At 47.9% G+C, this 17,921-nt stretch overlaps 1 protein-coding gene across 1 annotated transcript in view; it reads left to right on the plus strand.

Moving 5' to 3' along the window:
- Positions 1-565: 565 nt before the first annotated feature.
- The window catches only part of TMEM132B (transmembrane protein 132B), a 383,545-nt gene continuing 366,189 nt past the window's right edge, over positions 566-17,921 (plus strand). The window contains exon 1 of the mRNA XM_061142113.1: positions 566-634. Within this exon, the coding sequence (XP_060998096.1) occupies positions 568-634 (67 nt within the window). The 5' untranslated portion in view covers positions 566-567. The remainder of the gene's footprint in view (positions 635-17,921) is intronic.

Here is a 17,921-nt window from a genome sequence, read left to right on the forward strand (position 1 = left end):
TTCCCAGGCCTTCTGCGGCCAGGCGCCCTCCCCCGGGGACGCCGGGGAGTGGCACGTCCCGCCGCCTATCGCCTGGCGGCCGCCTGGTGCCCCATCTCCCGGCGGCGGGCCCCTCCCCCGGCCTCCCCGGCCCCTCCCTCCTCCCGCCTCGCCTCCCTCCTCCCCGGCGCTCGCGCGCTCGCTCACTCTCTCGCTGGCTCGAGGGGCGGCCGGCAGCTGGCGCGGGCAGAGGCGGCGGTGGTGGCAGCGGCGGCGGCGCGACCGGAATGGGACGGGCGCCGGGGCGCGGGAGTCGCGGCGGCGGCGGGGGCTGCGCAACTCGGGCCAAGTGCGGGGCGGCGGGCCAGGGCGCTGGGCGCTGAGCCCCCGCGGCCCCCTGCTCCCCGGCCGCGCACAGCCGAGCCCGGGAGAGCGCACTGAGGCGCAGCCAGGGAAGCGCCGCCAGCGTCCGCCGCCTGCGTCTGGGGAAGAGCGGCGCCCTGGGAGCTAGCCATGCCCGGCGCCCCAGCGTAGCCGCGGGGGCCGCTCCCGGGAGCCGCGGGCCAGGCCCACCGCGCGCCGAGGACCATGCCGCCCTCGGGCCGGGCGCCGCCGCTCGGGCTTCTGCTGGCCTTGACGGCCCTCCGGTGCCCAGGTAACGCGTTCCCAGTCCCCATCCCCGACCCCGGCCGCAGCGCACAAAGTTGGCTCCCGCACGGGGCAGCCACCTCCTTCTCAAGTCCCCAGCAGCTTGCGTCTCCCGAACTTGGACAGATCTAAGGAGACTCTGGGAACCCAGGGGTCCCCAGCACGTACCCCTTTGCCCAGCGCGAGACCTTGCCCGCCTTCCTCCCCAAACCCCCAGCTTTCCTGCGTATCCTTTTAGCGCGCAAGAGGTAACAGACCGGGTGCGCTCAGCCTCACAAGGCGGGTGGGGGCGCGCCTCCAGGAATCGAATCGCCTCTTTGCCTTGCCTTGGGGCAACATCCCCTCCAGGACCCGGTTCCCGCGGCGGTTTTGCTGTGGCAGAGTCGGTGGGCCCCTTCTCTCCGTTTCCTGATGCCCGCGGACGCACCGCCGGCTTTCCTAGGACACCTGCGGGGCCCCACCTTGAGGTCGTCTCTGTCGGAGCTGTCTGGCTGGTGCGCAGCCTCTCCCCAAGCCCCGCGGCACCCTCCTGCTTTTACATCCCCGCCGAAGGTGCCCCTTCCCCAAGTGGCCTTCCCTAGGCTACGGCGCAGCCCGCTCTTAGCCTCCTGGAAACCCAGCGCCCTGACCCCAAGGCGGACAGGCAGTTCCGGGCGCGCAGAGGCGCCTGGAACGTGGTGATGCCTAGAGCCATTGCTTGGGTACCAAGGAGCCGGGCTCCCCGCTGGCTTCGGCGCAGCTGTTGCCAAAATCTAGCGAGTGGGGAAAGGCAAGATAGTCAGGTATTTTGGGTCTCCGCTGGAGTTTGAAAAGCTTTCTACCACCTTGGTGTGGCTACACGTTGGTTTCCGAGGACGCTTATCCTAAAATTCCAGTTCCTCCCCTGCTCCCACCCCAGGCAGTGAAGAATATCAAAGGTTTAGAAGAATGGGGAACAGTCACCAGCAGCATTCATATACATTTGGAAAGCTCGGTTCTCCAAACCTTTTAACATTAGGATCCGTGATTTGGGAGCAGGTAGCTTTTGCTTGAGACAATTTCTTCTCATCTTGTTGATAAACAAACCACACAGCCACCCAGAACGCAACAGAAAATACAACTGTAACTTTTCAGCTTCAACTGTCTTGGAGGGTTGCAGTCAGGAGCCAGTGTTGTTTGCCAACTTAATGTGTGATGTATTTGCATGGAAAAAGTAAATATTGTCTTGCTTTGAGATGCCCTTAAGTGACCCAAAATATTAAATAAAACCTTCTACTCGGAGAAAGCCTTCTGTCAGAGATATCCATCGGCGTTCAGCTTTGGCTCGATTTAGAGAGTGGTGTTGGGCTTAACTGTGGATGAATCTTCAATCTGTTTGGCTAATAAGCAGCTCTGATCACTGTTCAGCTCTCCGCGTTTCTCTGTGGTACCAAAGAGGGGCTGTTTGCTGGGGCTGAGGCTGTTTCCTCTCAGCCGAAGCCCTGGAGCCTGTTCTTCAAAGTGCACAGTCCCTTCGGACTTGAAAATTGCAGTTTTTGTCTTGGTTTTGTTTCTGAACGGGGTGGAGGGGTAGGGGTGGTCAGAGTTTGCCTGGATGTGAAGATGAGAAATCTCCCAGAGAGGCTGTCTGCCTAATGCTTTGGAAGGAACATGGTGAACCCTGGCTCCCCTCTCCGCTAGCAACAGAAGAGCTCGTGCCTGTCTCTGGGGGGGCCCAGTCCTGGCTGGAAAGGTATACCATCCCTGAAACCTGGTGCTGGCCCCGGTTCTGAGTCTGCCCCCAGATCTCAGCTGGGCAGCTCATTCTGACAGGTGCTGCTACGGCAGAACCCTCACTGCTGCCACCAGGTCCTTGCAAGCACATATAAGCCTTTCTCTGATCCCCACCAGGGACATAAAGAGACAACAGTTCATAACTCTATATTTAGCACCAGTTAGGAGAGCTGGGAGGAAAAAAAACAAGGCTGAAATTCCTGAAAGATACTTAGCTGCCTACCGTTGGTTGAAAGGTTCGGAGGAATTGGCTAGAGCATCCTTCAGAGCTGGTTGGCTTTTCTGGTTAATTTCTGGCATGATTTCCCGACCACATTTGACGGAGGCTCCAGGAGAGGGGCTGGAAGAGTTCAGAGGCGAGGAAGGACACTCTCTTCCCCCATCATACACAGGGGCTGTCTGCTTTGCACCCCCTCCCCCCTCCTGCGTGGGTCGCTGCCATGGTAAAGAGTGTGGTGGGTGTACTTCTTTGAGCCTTGCAAGTGCTTAAACATATGGAACTGTACTTGGTAAGAGTCAGCACAAATCCCCCGGCTTAGCGACTAGGGGGCCCCCATTATTCAAGCCACTTTTGTGCACGCTATGGCTTTGCAAATTAGCGGCGCTGTTCCAGTGCCTGCTGGGGAAAATGGACGTGCCTTGCTCCATTGACCCATTGTGTTCGGGGTCTAATAAAATCCGGGTGGGTGGGGAACCCCCGACAGAGGGTCCTTGTGAGTGGCAGAGCCTGCTAGTCTGATGGGAGGGTGGGTAGGGGAGACGTTGGCTTCAAGGCAGAGATGCTCTTAGCCGTGCCTGGCACCTTGGCGTGGCATGTGGTATATTTCTTTCTCATTACAATAGTGATTTTTGGTGGGGGGGTTGCCTGTGTGTGGTGTTGCTCTTTAGAGAGGTGGCCTTGGGGATGACGGCGAGTGGTATGCCAATGCTGTCGCCTCCCTGCCCCCCCCCCCCCCCCCCCAGTGATTTAATGGCTGTACTGTGGAGGTTCCCAGAGTAAATCATTTCATTCTGCCTTCCTTACCCCCGCCTGCCACCGGATGCAGGGAACTTGGGAGGCATGAGGCTTCTGCATGAGCTGCGATGCTTGAAGCCAACAATGAGGGAAGTGGTTGCCATGGTCCAAAGGAGCACAAGAAACCCCTCGTTTGTTGACATGAAATCTGAGAGGGTGGTCTCTGGGCCAGCAGAGCTCTTGCAGGGGCCTTGTGCCTGAATGTATGCACACTGCCCCCCCCCCCCCCCCCCGCCTTGTATGTGGCTGGGCACCTCCTTTTTTTTTCTCCTGGCTCTAAAATTGAATGGGGATGGAGAGAGTGCATTTCCCTTCGAAGCTATGGGATTCAGCAGATGAATCACCTGCCATCTCTATAAGGAGATGGAGGCACCCTGGCCACCTGAGGCAGCAACATGTGGTGGTAGTGGTCCTACCACATCTTTCCAGAGTAAATGATTAGACTTGGAGAGCAAGAAGTGTTCTGGAGCATCTCCTCCAACAACCTTCTCTGCAAATGGCAAAGGAGACTCAGGCATGGAAAGTGACTTGCTCAGGGTCACACGGTGAATTGATGACAGATCAGGGCTCATGGCTCCTGTAAGTTCTCGTTTTTTTTTTTTTTTTTCTTAAACTCCTCTCCCAGGACTTTTCCACCCTACACAGAGGAGCCTTTCTGGTCAAGGAGTTCTACTTTCTGGTCCTTCAGAGGATTGTGACTCCATTTAGGGAGCCCAAGGTCGTGAGAACGACAGCTGCTGGGGGTGGCCAAAATAGCAAATGTCAACTCAAAAGGCAGGTAGCAAATCATCACAATGACAATGATGATGATGGTGGTGGTGGTGGTGATGATGATGATGGTATGGTGGTGGGATGATGGGATGATGGTTATGATGGTGGTGATGGTGATGATGAAAGTGATGGTGATAATAGTGATGGGATGTTGATGATGGTGATGGTGACGGCAATGGTGATGATGGTAATGATGATGGGATGGAATGATGGGGTGATGATGGATTCACATGCTTCTGAAGTTGCTCCCTGTGTTGCAGGGACCATCTCAGACTTTTCCTCATCTAAACAGAGTGAAATACTGTAATAAAGGGTAAATGAACACCCTCATTATTAATAGTTTACAAATGAGGATATATTGAGGTCCAGAGATGCCAAGTAACTTGCCTGAGGTCACACAGGGTCAGGATTCCAGCCCAGGCACTGGTTTGTGCCTTATCCACCTCCTCACACAGCCAGATTTGCCTCCACAACCTTGCACAGAACTGTGTGGACAAGCCAGACCCAGATTCCAAGGTGGTGGGTGGTTATTTCACTTTTTTTCTGCTCTCTCTCTGCAACAAATAGACCTATTAATTCAAGCTAAGGTTTCCAGCCATAGAAATCAAACAGATTGGCATCAACTCTGCAGGCAACTAGGAATCCTTTGAGTTCTGTGCCCTCGAGGGATTAGATGCTTACATTAAAGGGTGAAACTTTGGCAGACAGACACCCCCCACCTTTCCATTTTGTCTCCTGCCCTGGTTCTTCCATTTCAGTGTAGCTGAGAATCAGAAACACCACAACTAACCCCAATCTACACTTACTGTGCATCCTAAGTCCTCTTCTGATTTTACTTCATTGAGTCCTCAATGGCCCCCATGGGCTCAGGACTTGTGTTTGCTCCACTTTACAGATGAGGAAACTGGGGCCCAGAGAGGAGCCTTGACCTATCAAGGTCACACAGCCACAAAAGGATGGGCCATGGATATGAAAGCACAGTCTATCTGTTTCAGAGTCAGTGCTCTTAGCCGCTACCGTCTCTGTGTTTGTAAACACTGAGTTCTGTGGGCAATATATTGGATTTTGAGACTCATTTGGGCCCAGGGGATTCAAGGATGTGTTTTGAGTTGGAAACAGAGCTCAGTCTTTTTTGAGAAGCCCATTTTGGGGAATTCTGGTGCCTTTAAAGACAGCTCCCTTCCTTAGGAGCTGAGGGGGTACATTGGCAAGGCAGGGTGTGGCACTTTTTTTTAGTCCCAAATACTGTTTTGAAAATACTTGATATTTTCTAGCATTTCTAGAATGTTTATTTTTAAACTGTTGTTGTTCAGTTGCTCAGTTGTGTCCAGCTTTTTGTGACCCCATGAACTGCAGCCTTGCAGGTTTCCCTGTCCCTCACCATCTCCCAGAGCTTGCCCAAACTCATGTCCATTGAGTTGATGATGCCATCCAAACATCTCATCCTCTGTCATTCCCTCCTCCCTTTAAACTCCTTTTAAAAGTAGTTTTGCATCTTATAATTTATCAGTATGTATTTTATTAAAATTAAAAAATTTTTATTGCTGTATAGTTGATTTACAGTGTTGTGTTGGTTTTAGGTGTGCAGCACAGTGATTTAGTTATGCATATATATTCTTTTTCAGATTCTTCCCCTTATATGTTATTAAAAAAATATTGAGTATTTTTCCCTGTGCTATACAAGAACCTATAGGTCCTTATTGGTTGTCTATTTTATATATAGTAGTATGCATATGTTAATTTCATACTCTTAATTTATCCTTCATCCCTTCTCCTTTGGTAACCATAAAATTTCTTTTCTAAGTCTATAGGTCTATTTCTGTTTTGTAAATTAGTTCATTTCTGTCATCTTTTTAGATTGCACAAGTAAGCTATGTTGTGTGATTTCTGTGTTTCTCCATCTGGCTTACTCCACTTCGTATGACCGTCTCTGGGTCCATCCGGGACTTGGTGTTTGGGTAAACTGAGCCCGTGTGGAAGGCTTCAGGCTGCCTTTGGGCCATGTCTAGCCTGCGGGCATCTCTTCTTAGTTGCCAACAAAAAAAGTGGGAGATGTCAGTATCTCCATCCAGGTTTCTGGCTTCTTTCAAGAAATTGGGAGATCTAAATCTAGCCCCTTCTAGCCCCCTGACCTCTCCAAGGCTCAGTTTCCCCATCTGTAGAATAAGCCCAGTCTTAGTCCATCCTGGCTGTGATAACAAAGTACCACTCCTTGGGTGGGTTATAAACAACAGACATTTATTTATTCTTGACAGTTCTGGAGGTTTGGAAGTCCAAGGTCATGGTGTCAGCATAGTCTGATGAGAACCCTCTTCCTGGTTCATAGATGCCCGTCTTCTCACTGTATCTTCACTTGGTAGAAGGGGCGAGGGAGCTCTCTGAGGTCTCTCTCTTTTAAAAATATATGAATTTTTTTTTTTTTTTTTTGCTGCATTGGGTCTTAGTTGCAGTACACGGGCTCTTCATTGCAGTGTGCAGGGTTTTTCTGTTGCGGAGCATGGGCTCCACAGCCCACGAACTCAGTAGTCGTGGCATGCGGGCTTTCTAATTGTGGTGCTCGGACTTGGTTGCCCCATGGCATGTGGGATCCCCTACCAGGGATCGAACCCCCACCCCCTGCATTGGAAGGCAGATTCTTAACCCCTGGACCACTAGGGAAGTCCCTGGGGTCTCTTATAAAGGCACTAATCCCATCATGAGACCCCATCCTCATGACCTCGTTCACCAAAGGCTCACCTCCTACCCTCGTCACATTGGGGGTTACGTTTCCATGTATGAAGTCTGGAGGGACACAACTGTTCAAACTACAGCAGGGCTTGAACTCTCCTGCTGATCTTGGGAGACACTAATAGGGAGACTGATGGAGGGGAGTCCTTCAGGGGTGGGGGGAAGAGAGGCAGGAAGGGAGGGGTTGATGGGCTCTTTACTGCAACAGTCAAACCTGTGAAGAGAAGGATAAGGCTGCCTACCAAATGGTTTCTCACTCCAGGATTTTGCTGGATTCTTGGGCACCCCCCCAGGGCTCAGATGTATTCCCAGATGGGGAAGGGGCACCGAGACTCAGAGGAACTCAGGGACACTGAAGACCGCACAGCCCGTGAGTGGCAGGCTGGGGTCTCCTCCCCAAAGTGCTTGACTCCTGTCTCTCCTCTCCCTAAGGTACCTCCATGGCTTGGAGTTTTGCCTCAGTATCCCCACCCTCAAGCTTAGGTGCCTGTGACCTCGGGGGCTTACATTCTAGGGCAGGTGTGGTGTGACTGAGCAAGGGACAAGAAGCCAGCAAATCCATAACCAGGAACATCTCAGACAGCAATCTGTGCTCCTTGTATTCAGTACAAAGCAATGCCATATGGAGAGTATGGGTGGTCCAGGAAGACTTCTTGGAGAAGGTGGCATTTTCCTTATCTGAGATGTAACAGGTCAGAATGAGCCAACCTGGAGAACCGTGTCAGAGGCAGGAGGAATTCGACTCTCTGAAAGGTTCTTTGCGCGGTGCCTGGCCTGCATCAAGTCATCAAGAAGGTCATTGACCACTTGAGCTCAGTCATTCATTCAACAGACAAATTAATCGGTGCTCAGCACTGGGGACACAGCAGGGAGCAGAAAAGACCCCCCCCCCCACCATCATTCAGGCAGAGTAAGACAATAATAAAACAATGGACAGATACATAATTTAATGTCAGGTGGTGATAGCCCCACTGGGAGAAATAAAGCAGGGTCGCTCATCACTTTTATTCTCCATCCAGGTGTTTGTTTGGCATTTTCCCGGCAACTCAGGGCAGGAGGGACCCCTGATGCTCACTCTCTGCCAAGGGAAGGTGGGAAAGAAGCCCAAGTTCTTTGGAATTGAATTCTGTCATCTTCTCTTGCTCAGCCTGCCTTGGGGCCACAGTTGGGATGCACAGAACTCCCCTCCCTGACACCTGACTCCTGAACTGATCAATACCCTCTCCTTATGTATCAGCCCCAAAATAGTTACATTAAAAAAAAAAAATCAATAGAGTCCAATTGGATTTGCTGTATTTTTATTACTGAAGGTGATGGAGACTCTAGAATTGCCCGACACTTCTGAGCCCCAGCTGTTTTGCAGTGTTAACCTAAATTAATCCGTTGGGGGACCTCACTCATCATGGCTGCGCTTCGGAGCCCAGGATTCAGAACCTAGGAAGAGTGACTCAGAAAGTACCGCATCTCTAATGTCTGCTTGTGCTTGGAATGCCTCCCACCAGGGCTCTTAATGCACTGGAGCAAATGGACACATAAAAATACTGCTGTGGCTGCAGCCTGAAGCTCGCGGGGCTGACTCCGTGCGCCTGGCGGAGGGTCCTGGCTTTCCTTCCAGAACTCTGGAGCGGTGGATGGGCCCTGCCCGTTCTCCAGGCTCTCGGAAGCCATGGCTCCCTTTGTTTGCCTGATTCTCTCTGTGCTGTGCACTGCGGATGGATTTATATCCTTGGTTTGCTATGTTTCTCTCTGTAATTGTGCCATCTGCCGCTGCAGGCTCTCCTGGGTAAGCGGAGGGGGCCAGGTGAGTGGGGATGGGGGCACCTGGGCAGAGTGGTGAGGATGCTTTGGCAAAGGGGTGGAAGGGGTGGCCAGGTGGGAGGGGACTCTGTTCTCCCTGAATCTGTTCCAAAGACTGGGCAGGAGGGAGTGGAAGGGGAGGGGCACGGTGTAGATGGAAAATGGTTTTCCCCAAAAGAGTTGTTTTTAGAGTGACATTGCAGTGGAACTTTTCCAGGCCAGTGTAGAGCCACTGGCTGCCTCTGGGCCATATCTGGGTCTGCAGGCTTCTCTTGTTTGTTACTGGCATTTAAAAAGTGGAAGATGTCAATATCCAGGTTTCCAGCTTCTCTCAAGAAATTGGAAGATCTGGGAGCACTGGTCTGGCTCCTTGACCTCTCTGAGTCTCAGTTTTCCCATCTGTAAAATGGACCTGCGTCCCCGGTGCTGATCGTCAAAACCTCTCCCTAGTTCTCTTCCTTCCTTCATTCTGCCTTTGTTCATTGACACATGTTTTCCTGTGCACCGACACTGTGACAGGTGTTATACTTGGAGCGGGAGATATGGCAGGTTCAAGGCAGGTGAAGGTCCCTATCCTTGTAGGGTTAGCATCAAGGCACAGGGAAATAGACACTGAAATAGCTAAATAACTAAGATATGCTGTTTATTAAATGGTTGTTAGTGGTTTTGGAGAAACATGAAGTGAGGGACTGGAGAGGGAGCGCTGGGGAGAGATGTTTTGCAATTTTAAATAGCAGGATCAGGAAGGTGACTTTGAATAAAGACCTAAGGAGGTGAGGCAGCCAAGTGTTCCAGGCAGAGGGAACAGCCAGTGCAAAGGCCCTGAGGTGGGCAGGTGCCTGGCAGGTTCAAAGACAGAAAGGAGGCCACTGAGGCTGGGCTGAGTAGATGAGATTATAGGGACCAGAGCCTGGTAAGGACTGTGGCTTTTGCCTCAAATGAGTGAGTCTGGAATTACTGGCAGGTTTGAGCAGAGGAGACGGTGCTTTGAGTCACAGGAACCAGAAGCAGGGAGAGCCCCGAGGGGCTATTGTAATAGTCCAGGGATGTTGCTGTCTCGGGTCAAAGTGGTAGCTAGAGAGGAAGTGAAGAGTGGTGAGATTTGGGGTGTAGTTTGAAATTTGCCCTGTGGGATATGCTGATTGATAGACTCACTCAATAAATATTTATTGGGAGCCAATTATATACTTACCGCTGTACTTAGAATAGGGGCCAAATCAATATATACATATATATATATATTTATTTTTATTTATTTATGGCTGTGCTGGATCTTTGTTGCTGTGCACGGGCTTTCTCTAGTTGCGGTGTGCAGGCTTCTCCTTTTGGTGGCTTCTCTTGTGGAGCACAGGCTCCAGGGCATGATGACTTCGTAGCTGTGGCATGCGGGCTTAGTTGCTCCACAGCATGTGTGATCTTCCTGGACCAGGGATCGAACTGGTGCCTGCTGCGTTGGCAGGTGGATTCTTCACCACTAGGCCACCAGAGAAGTCCCTCAAATCAATGTATGCTAATGGTGGACTTAACAAACTGACCTTAACATCTCTCTGTTGGGTTTTTGCCTTTTATGCGTTCTTCCCAATGGCCCTGGGGAGAAGGTTGGGATGGATGAGCCTGTGTTTCCGCATCTGTCAGACAGACATAAAGACACATCATTAACGAGGATAAAGTTAAGAAGATCCTATGAGAAGATAGATGCAAATGCTTCTTAGCAAGTGCCCAGCACATGCTAAGTGCTCAATAGCTGGGGGCAGTTATTAATAATGTTGGTAAGACAGTTGAGGAAACCAGTGTTCCGATGTACTATTTTCCCCTGGAAATTGGAGGTGGAGGTCAGATTTGAGCTGTGAACCTATCAGCTTTAGTGTGGGGTTCATTTTTCTTGCTGGAAGCACTGATATTCTAAGAAAAAAGTTTCTCCTGTGTTCATGATGTGATTGGCAGAGTTTATTATTGTTAGTGTGCCACTGCAGGTGTCCTTGCTTTATCTAGTAGGTGTGTAGCTGAAAAGCTGTGTGTCAATCAAATTTTATTTTCTTCATCCAATTTCACAACAGCTGAGAGATGTGTAAATTCCATCTGACCCTGTGCTGGCCTTGGTTCCTGTTCATTGCTTATTATTTTCTGTACCCATTAAACTGGGCATCACCAGTCTAGGGTCCATAGACCAAATCCGGCCCTCGACCTGTTTATTGTGTAAATAAAGTTTTATTGCACCAAGCCTGTTTGTTTACTTACTGGGGTTGCTTGCTCACAACAAGGGCAGGATTGAGTAGTTGTGACAGAGATCGTATGGCTTGCAGAGCCTAAATAAATTGCCTACTATCTTGCCCTTTCAAAGACAAAGTTTGCCTTACATGTTGAAGCAGGGAATGCTCTGTAAATGTGTGTTTATAGTATGCTATGGTCAAAACAAGTATCCCCTTTTAATGTCTAAAAGATTATCTAGCTTGTTTGAATAAGAAGAATTGTGGGTTTGGTATCTCTTGGTTAAAAAAGGAAAACATATTGATCGAAAGTTGCCATCAATTCAGTAATGCTTTTGAATGACTAGGTTTTGGTAATTACAGTAGCATTTATGTAACATTTTAAAAATAGTATCACATGTGTGTGGGAGATATTTTTTACTCTGCAGGCAAAGCTTGATGGCTCATGGCTCAGAAGACCCCTTGTAGGGATGCTGCTGGAGGGAGCTAGTATTAAAGCAACCTACTGGTTAGTTATTTTATACTCAGAATGACTCCGATCAATGGATCTCTTTTATGATCTTGTGTTTTTTCATATTTGGTTGTTTTAAAGATTAACATAGCCTTTTCTCTTTTATCTGTGACACCGAGGTCTGTGACATTTTAAGTTTCCAAATTTAAGATTTTCAGTGCACTCATGGAGATGATGTGTCAAATGCAAGAATATGCCAGTGTATTAAGTCTGGATTATCATAGTTGCAAAGTATAAAGTTGGGAATTTTTATACTAGTCCCTGAAGGTGGGAAGCTTAAGGAGGAAACAGCTTCAGGCATGGCTAGATACAGGGGCTTAACACTCTCCTAATGAAAGCTTATGCTCTCCCTCTGTCTCTTAGTTCTTTTTTTCCCTGTGTTCATCTAATTCTTTGATGGCAAAGTTTGCTATCGGCTTTCCTCCAACCAGCAAAAATCAAATGTCTCTTTCTTAATTGTCCCAACAAGAATCTCAGGACTGACTTTTACTGAACTAATATGGGTTGTGTACTGACCTCTCAACCAGGAACTGTGGCTGTGGGGATTGAATCCTTCATCTGATCAGCCACCCTTAAGTCGGAGGCTCATCTCGGGAGTCAGAGTTGGAAGGAACTTGCTGGAGAGGTAGGCAGGGAATTGTTTCCCAAAAGAAAATCTGGGTGCTTCCACGAGAAGGAAGAAAATTCACTCTGACAGGCTCCCAAGTGAGGTGGGGACATTCCCTCCACCACCCCCCCACCCCCACCCCCAGGTTGGGAGAGCTCTCATGTCTGGATTGATATCTCTGGTGCTCTTCCCTCAAGGAGCCAACACTTACCCCTCCTGCCCTTTGTGGGTTCTCTTCTGGCTGCTCCTGAATCTCCTGGGGCTTCTGTTTTGTGCATGTGACCTCTGAAATCCCAGTCCAGTGATCTCACACATATCTTAGTTGCTTTGGTTGAAAACACAGACTATTTGGAATGTAACCTGCTAATATATATGAAAAGAGAATTTGATCTTTGACCCAGCAATCTCACTGCTGGGAAACCTATGCTTTCTAGAAATAAAAGCACCACTGGTAAGATTGTATGCTCATGGATATTTATAGTAGCATTGTCTGTAATGGTGAAAAAGAGAAAAAAACCTGATTGTTCATCAATAAAGTAATTCTGGACTAAATAGTGGTATTTATATGCTTGGACCACTATGCAGCTATTAAGAAGAATGGATTGGACCTCCCTTGTCCTGGAGGGATGACCAGGGCTTTATTGTCAAGGAGAAAAGTGAGCAGCAGGGTAACAGCCTGTGCATGCCATTTTAATAAAAACAACTGACCCAAAGTCTCCTATGTGTATAAAATAACTGTCTTTAGATGGTGCTTTCTATATGGCAGTCATAGTTCTAATATGTCTACATGTATCAACTCATATTCTCAACAAGCCTGGATATTATTATTATATCCATTTAAAAATTATTTTTAATTGAAAGATAGTTGCTTTACAATATGGTGTTGGTTTCTGCCATACATCAACATGAATATGCCTTAGGTATACATACGTCCCCTCCGCTTGAACCTCCCTCCGACTTCCTACCCCATCCCTCCCCTCTAGGCTGTCACGTTGCCCCTGTTTGAGTCGCTTGAATCATACAGGAAATTCCCACTGGCTATCTGTTTTACATATGGTGGTATATATATTTTAATGCTGCTCTCTCAATTCGTCCCACCCTCTCCTGTCCCTGCTGTATCCATAAGTCTGTTCTCTCATCTGGGTCTATTTCTTGTTGTTGTTTAGTTGCTAAGTCATGTCTGACTCTTGTGACCCCATGGACTGTAGCCCGTCACCCTCTTCTGTCCACGGGATTTCCCAGGCAAGGATACTGGAGTGGGTTGCCATTTCCTTCTCTAGTGGATCTTCCCGACCCAAGGATCAAACCCAGGTCTCCTGCATTGCAGGTGGATTCTTTATTGATAAACCACCAGGGAAGCCCCCTGATTCTCTATTCTTGCCCTGCAAATAGGTTCATCAGTACCATTTTGCTAGATTCCATGTATATGTATTAGTATATGATATTTGTTTTTCTCTAGTTTACTTCACTCTGTAAAACAGGCTCTGGGTTCATCCACCTCACTAGAACTGACTCAAATTCGTTACTTTTTATGGCTGTGTAATATTCTATTGTATATCTATACCACAACTTTTCCATTCATCTGTCAGTAGACATCTAGGTTGCTTCCATGTCCTGGCTATAGTAAATAGTACTGCAATGAACCTGGGGTACATGTGTCTTATGGTTGGGATTGCTGGGTCATATTGTAATTTTATTCTCAGTTTTTTAAAGAAATCTCCATTCTGTTCTCCGTAGTGGCTGAATCAATTTACATTCCTACCAGGGCTGGGTTTTTAATCCAGGTACTTTGGATATTAACCAGCAGACCAAGCTGCCTCTCACCCCTCTCCCATCCCTTCACACATGCGCTTTCATATTATTTTATTAGCACGGGAACGGTGTGGCTGGACTACTGACCTTAGTGAAAGAATGAAGGTGGGGGTGGTGGGAAAGGAGTGGGGGAGTTTCAAGGAAGGAAATCAGGAAAGTTTGAGACATTTCAGCTACAATAGTGCCGATGTTTTAAAAAAAAATAATGCTGATTTTTAAGTAGAGAGCCTGACTTTTTCTCTTAGGGTTTCTGGGTCCCCACTGGAGCTGGTGAGATTGCCTCTTTTGGGACCTCCTGAATTTGCTGCTCTGCTTTGCTGGGTACTCGGGGCTAAGTTGCATGGGACTCAGGTGACCCAGGAGGGATGTGCTTGGTGTTTCACTGGGGAAATTAAGCTGGGCTGTGGTGTGATGGGTGTATTTATTGAAAATGGGCTCATCAGTGAGCGACAGAGAATTAAAATAGTGATGATGTGAGAATTACCTGGCAGTCCAGTGGTTAGGACTTGGTGTTTTCTCTACCAGGTCCCAGGGTTGCCCCCTGGTAGGGTAACTGAGATACCACAAGCTGTGTGGCTTGGTTAAAAAAAAAAAGTGTTGGCTTAAAAAGTAAGAGTTTATTTCTTTCCCAAGTCAGATTCTGGAGCTCGGTAGCTCAGGACTGTAGGTTGGCTTTGTTCTGTGAAAGCCTCATGGACCCTTTTTCCTACCATTTCAAGGTTGAGGTCTTTGCCTTCATGGCCCAAAATGGCAGCTACAGGTGCAGCCATCTTATCTTCATTCCAGGCACCAGGATGGGGGTGCAGATAAAGAAAGGGTAAAGGATTTTTATCAATTGTCTTTTATAGAAGAGTCCTAGAAGCAGCCCAAAGATGCTTCTGCTTATATCCTGTTGGTTATGATGAAATTACATGGCCACGTGTAGTTGTGAAGGAATCTGGGGAATGCAGTCTTCCTTTGAAGTTGCTGAAAATAAAAGTTCTGTTACTCTCTCAAAAGAAAAGAATGGATATTGGGGGGATAATTAGTAGCTGGGGATGAATACTTTAGCAGGAATAGCACAGCATTTGGAGGAAGGTATAAACAATCAGGATCTTTTATAATTGCACTGTGTGTGTTTGTGTGTCTGTGTGTGTGTTTGTGTTTGAGATTTTATTCTGCCTCCTGGGATGGGAATCTGGGAAACAGTTTTTCTGGGTGAAAGCAGTTTGGCGATTGCACAACACTCTCTGTCAAAGCTGTGAAAGTGGTTTAAAAAGTGTGACAGATAGGCCCCAAGTCTGCTTTGTGTAAGTTTCTTCCCAAAGGTAACTACTCTGTTTATCAGTTTGTTGTGTATTTTCCTTGTAGGAATGTATATAATTTCTTCCCCAGTATCCATGTACATATAGAACTATTTTTTTTTTCGATCATTGCCTGTTATTTCATGGCAGGGAAATATCAACGTGTATTTAGTGATTTCCCTCTGTCTCAGGGCTTCCCTGGTAGCTCAGATAGTAAAGAATCTGCCTGCAATGCAAGAGACTTGGGTTCAGAAGTTCTCCTAGAGGAGGGCATGGCAACCCACTCTAGTATTCTTGCCTGGAGAATTCCATGAACAGAGAAGCCTGGTGGACTATACAGTCCATGGGGTCACAAAGAGTTGGACACGACTGAGTGACTAAGCACATAGAAAATGGAGGATTCCCCAAACATTGAAAGGAGGTTTAGAAAGATATGCAAATATCGATGCTAGCCAGCAGAAACACTGTGCAAAAATCAGCACCCAACCCAATCTCCAGACATTTGAGGAAAGCCAGGCAGGGTGTGACTAAGTGACAGTTATTGAAAGAACTGACACCTGAAGAAGTGGAGTTAACAGAAAGACAGGAATGGTCAGGGGCTGGTTCTTAGAACCCAGGCCTCTTGCCAAGAGGTGCTTGCTTTTTGATGACCAGGACCTGCTGATGTTTCCCAAGGCTCCATTCCCAGTGGTTCCAGTGGTGGATGGTCCCCAAAGGACTTAGAAATGCTACTCCCTCTACTCATGGCATTTCTCTAGATTCTGGGAACTTCAATCTTAGAAGAGAGCCATCTTCTGTTCCCGTCTATGCCTCCATAGCACTTAACACAGACACATTCCTTTCTAATGCAACAAGTTCTCTAGAAAGCACCATGAATTTATGATGAATTTTTAATTTCCCTATGATATTTTTTCCTCTTTCCACCCACTCCCCCCCCACGCCCAGCCCAGTTAAAATGTTTTTCTCTTAAATTTATGGGCTGAGTTGTTAAGAAGGTCTGTATATTTCAGGAGAAAAAAGTGCTGGGGAAGAGGGGGTCGGCCTCGCCATTTGTACCAGCTTCACTTAAACAAGCTCCAGAGTGGCCTCCTTTTCCTACTTGATTAATTTGCCTGTCATCTCAGATCATTTTGTAAGGGCAACTAAATTCTGCTTCTCTTCATTACAGCATTGAGGATGATATAAGGGAGGAAGCTGCTGGAATTTCTTTTTCAAGCTTTCCCATCCTGTACGGTTCCCTAACTCTTATTCTCTGTCTTTCTTTGTGAAAGTTTTTAATAAATGTTTGAATGAGAGGATGAACTTCTATAGCACCCCCTGTCAGCTTTCTCTCATGGCTTGATTATAGGTCTTACAAACTGTTTTCAAATGGATGACTGAAATTCAGATCATGAATTCAGGTGTCAGACTGCTTGGGTTTAAATCCCAATTCTGCCACTTGCTTGCTCTGTGACTTTGGGTGAATTACTTAACTTCTCTGTGCCACAGCATGTTCATCTGTGAAAAGGGGAAAGTAGGAGCTCCTACTCTTTGGGATGTTGTCAGGATTAAGGGAGATCTTCTGTAAGAATTCAACATAGTGCTTGAATTCACATGGGTCTGTAATAAATGTTAGTCCTGGTTTAATCTTCTTTTCCAGCCATTGAGTTTTTAACTGAACACCTGCTATGTGTTCTGGTGCTCATTTTTGTGCTTTTTTCCCCTTATCTCTTCTTCCATATTACTTCATACCAAGTCTTGTTGTATGATAGTGGTTGAATGCTATTTTGCCTTCCTCTGAGAGTAACACCCTGATTTTGTTTTGGGGAATCACTGCTTCCCAGCTTTGAGGTTTGGTTACTGATAACTTTCTCCTCTTACTCCTCCATGGGCAGGCTCATGACTTGTGCCTGACCAACCAGAACATCTCATCTCCTAGGCTTCAAGGATTGGCTCAGGCTTGGGCACATGACCCAAGCTTGGCCAACGAGATCCAGCTCTGGGATGTTTGTTGCAAGCACTGGGGGAGGGAGGCTTCCTTTTCTGTTGGAGTTGCTAAGGTCGGGGGATGTGAGCCTAAATGTATCTGTTATTATTGCTATGTAACAAGTTTAAGCCACAAATTGATGGCTTAAAACAATCTGCATGTATCACTTCATGGTTACTTCATGGTTTCTGTGGGTCAGGAATCCCGCCCAGGTTAGCTTCTGTTTCCAGATCTCTCACAAGGCTGCTATTACGGTGTTGGCCAGGGCTGAGCTCTCATCTGAAGCCTTGATCATAGAAGAGTCTGCTTCTGTGCTTACATGGTTGTCGGCAGGATTCAGTTTTTGTGGGTTCTTAGACTGAGAGCCTCAGGTTTTTGACACGTGGTCCTCTCCATATAGAAGAGAGTGTCTTCACCAAAGTGACTGACAGTTTCTCATGACCTAATAACAGAAGTGATCTCCCTTCCACTCTGAGGTATGACAGTGATCAGAAGGAATTTACTCAAGGAGAGGGGACCACACAAAAACCATGAATGCCATCAGGTGATGAATATTAGAGATCATCTTAGAAGCTACCTACCATTCTGGAATTGCATGAGAAGGAAGCAACGTGTAATAGAACACAACTGAGTGCAGCTCTTAGCAAGCAGGCTGTTGCTGTGGGCCATTACCTCCCCACCCTGTCACTAGGCAACGGTTACTGCTGGGTCATTGTTGGTCCTGCTCAGCCATTGGTCAGCACTGTAGTGGGCCTCACCCACAAGTGACCAACTGTCAAGGAGTGAGTTTGTGGTCCTGCTCGATCACTGGTCAGTGCCACGGTGGGCCCCTCCCCTAAGCAACCA

The sequence above is a fragment of the Dama dama genome, chromosome 5, assembly GCF_033118175.1.
Source record: "Dama dama isolate Ldn47 chromosome 5, ASM3311817v1, whole genome shotgun sequence".
Taxonomy (NCBI): Eukaryota; Metazoa; Chordata; class Mammalia; order Artiodactyla; family Cervidae; genus Dama; species Dama dama.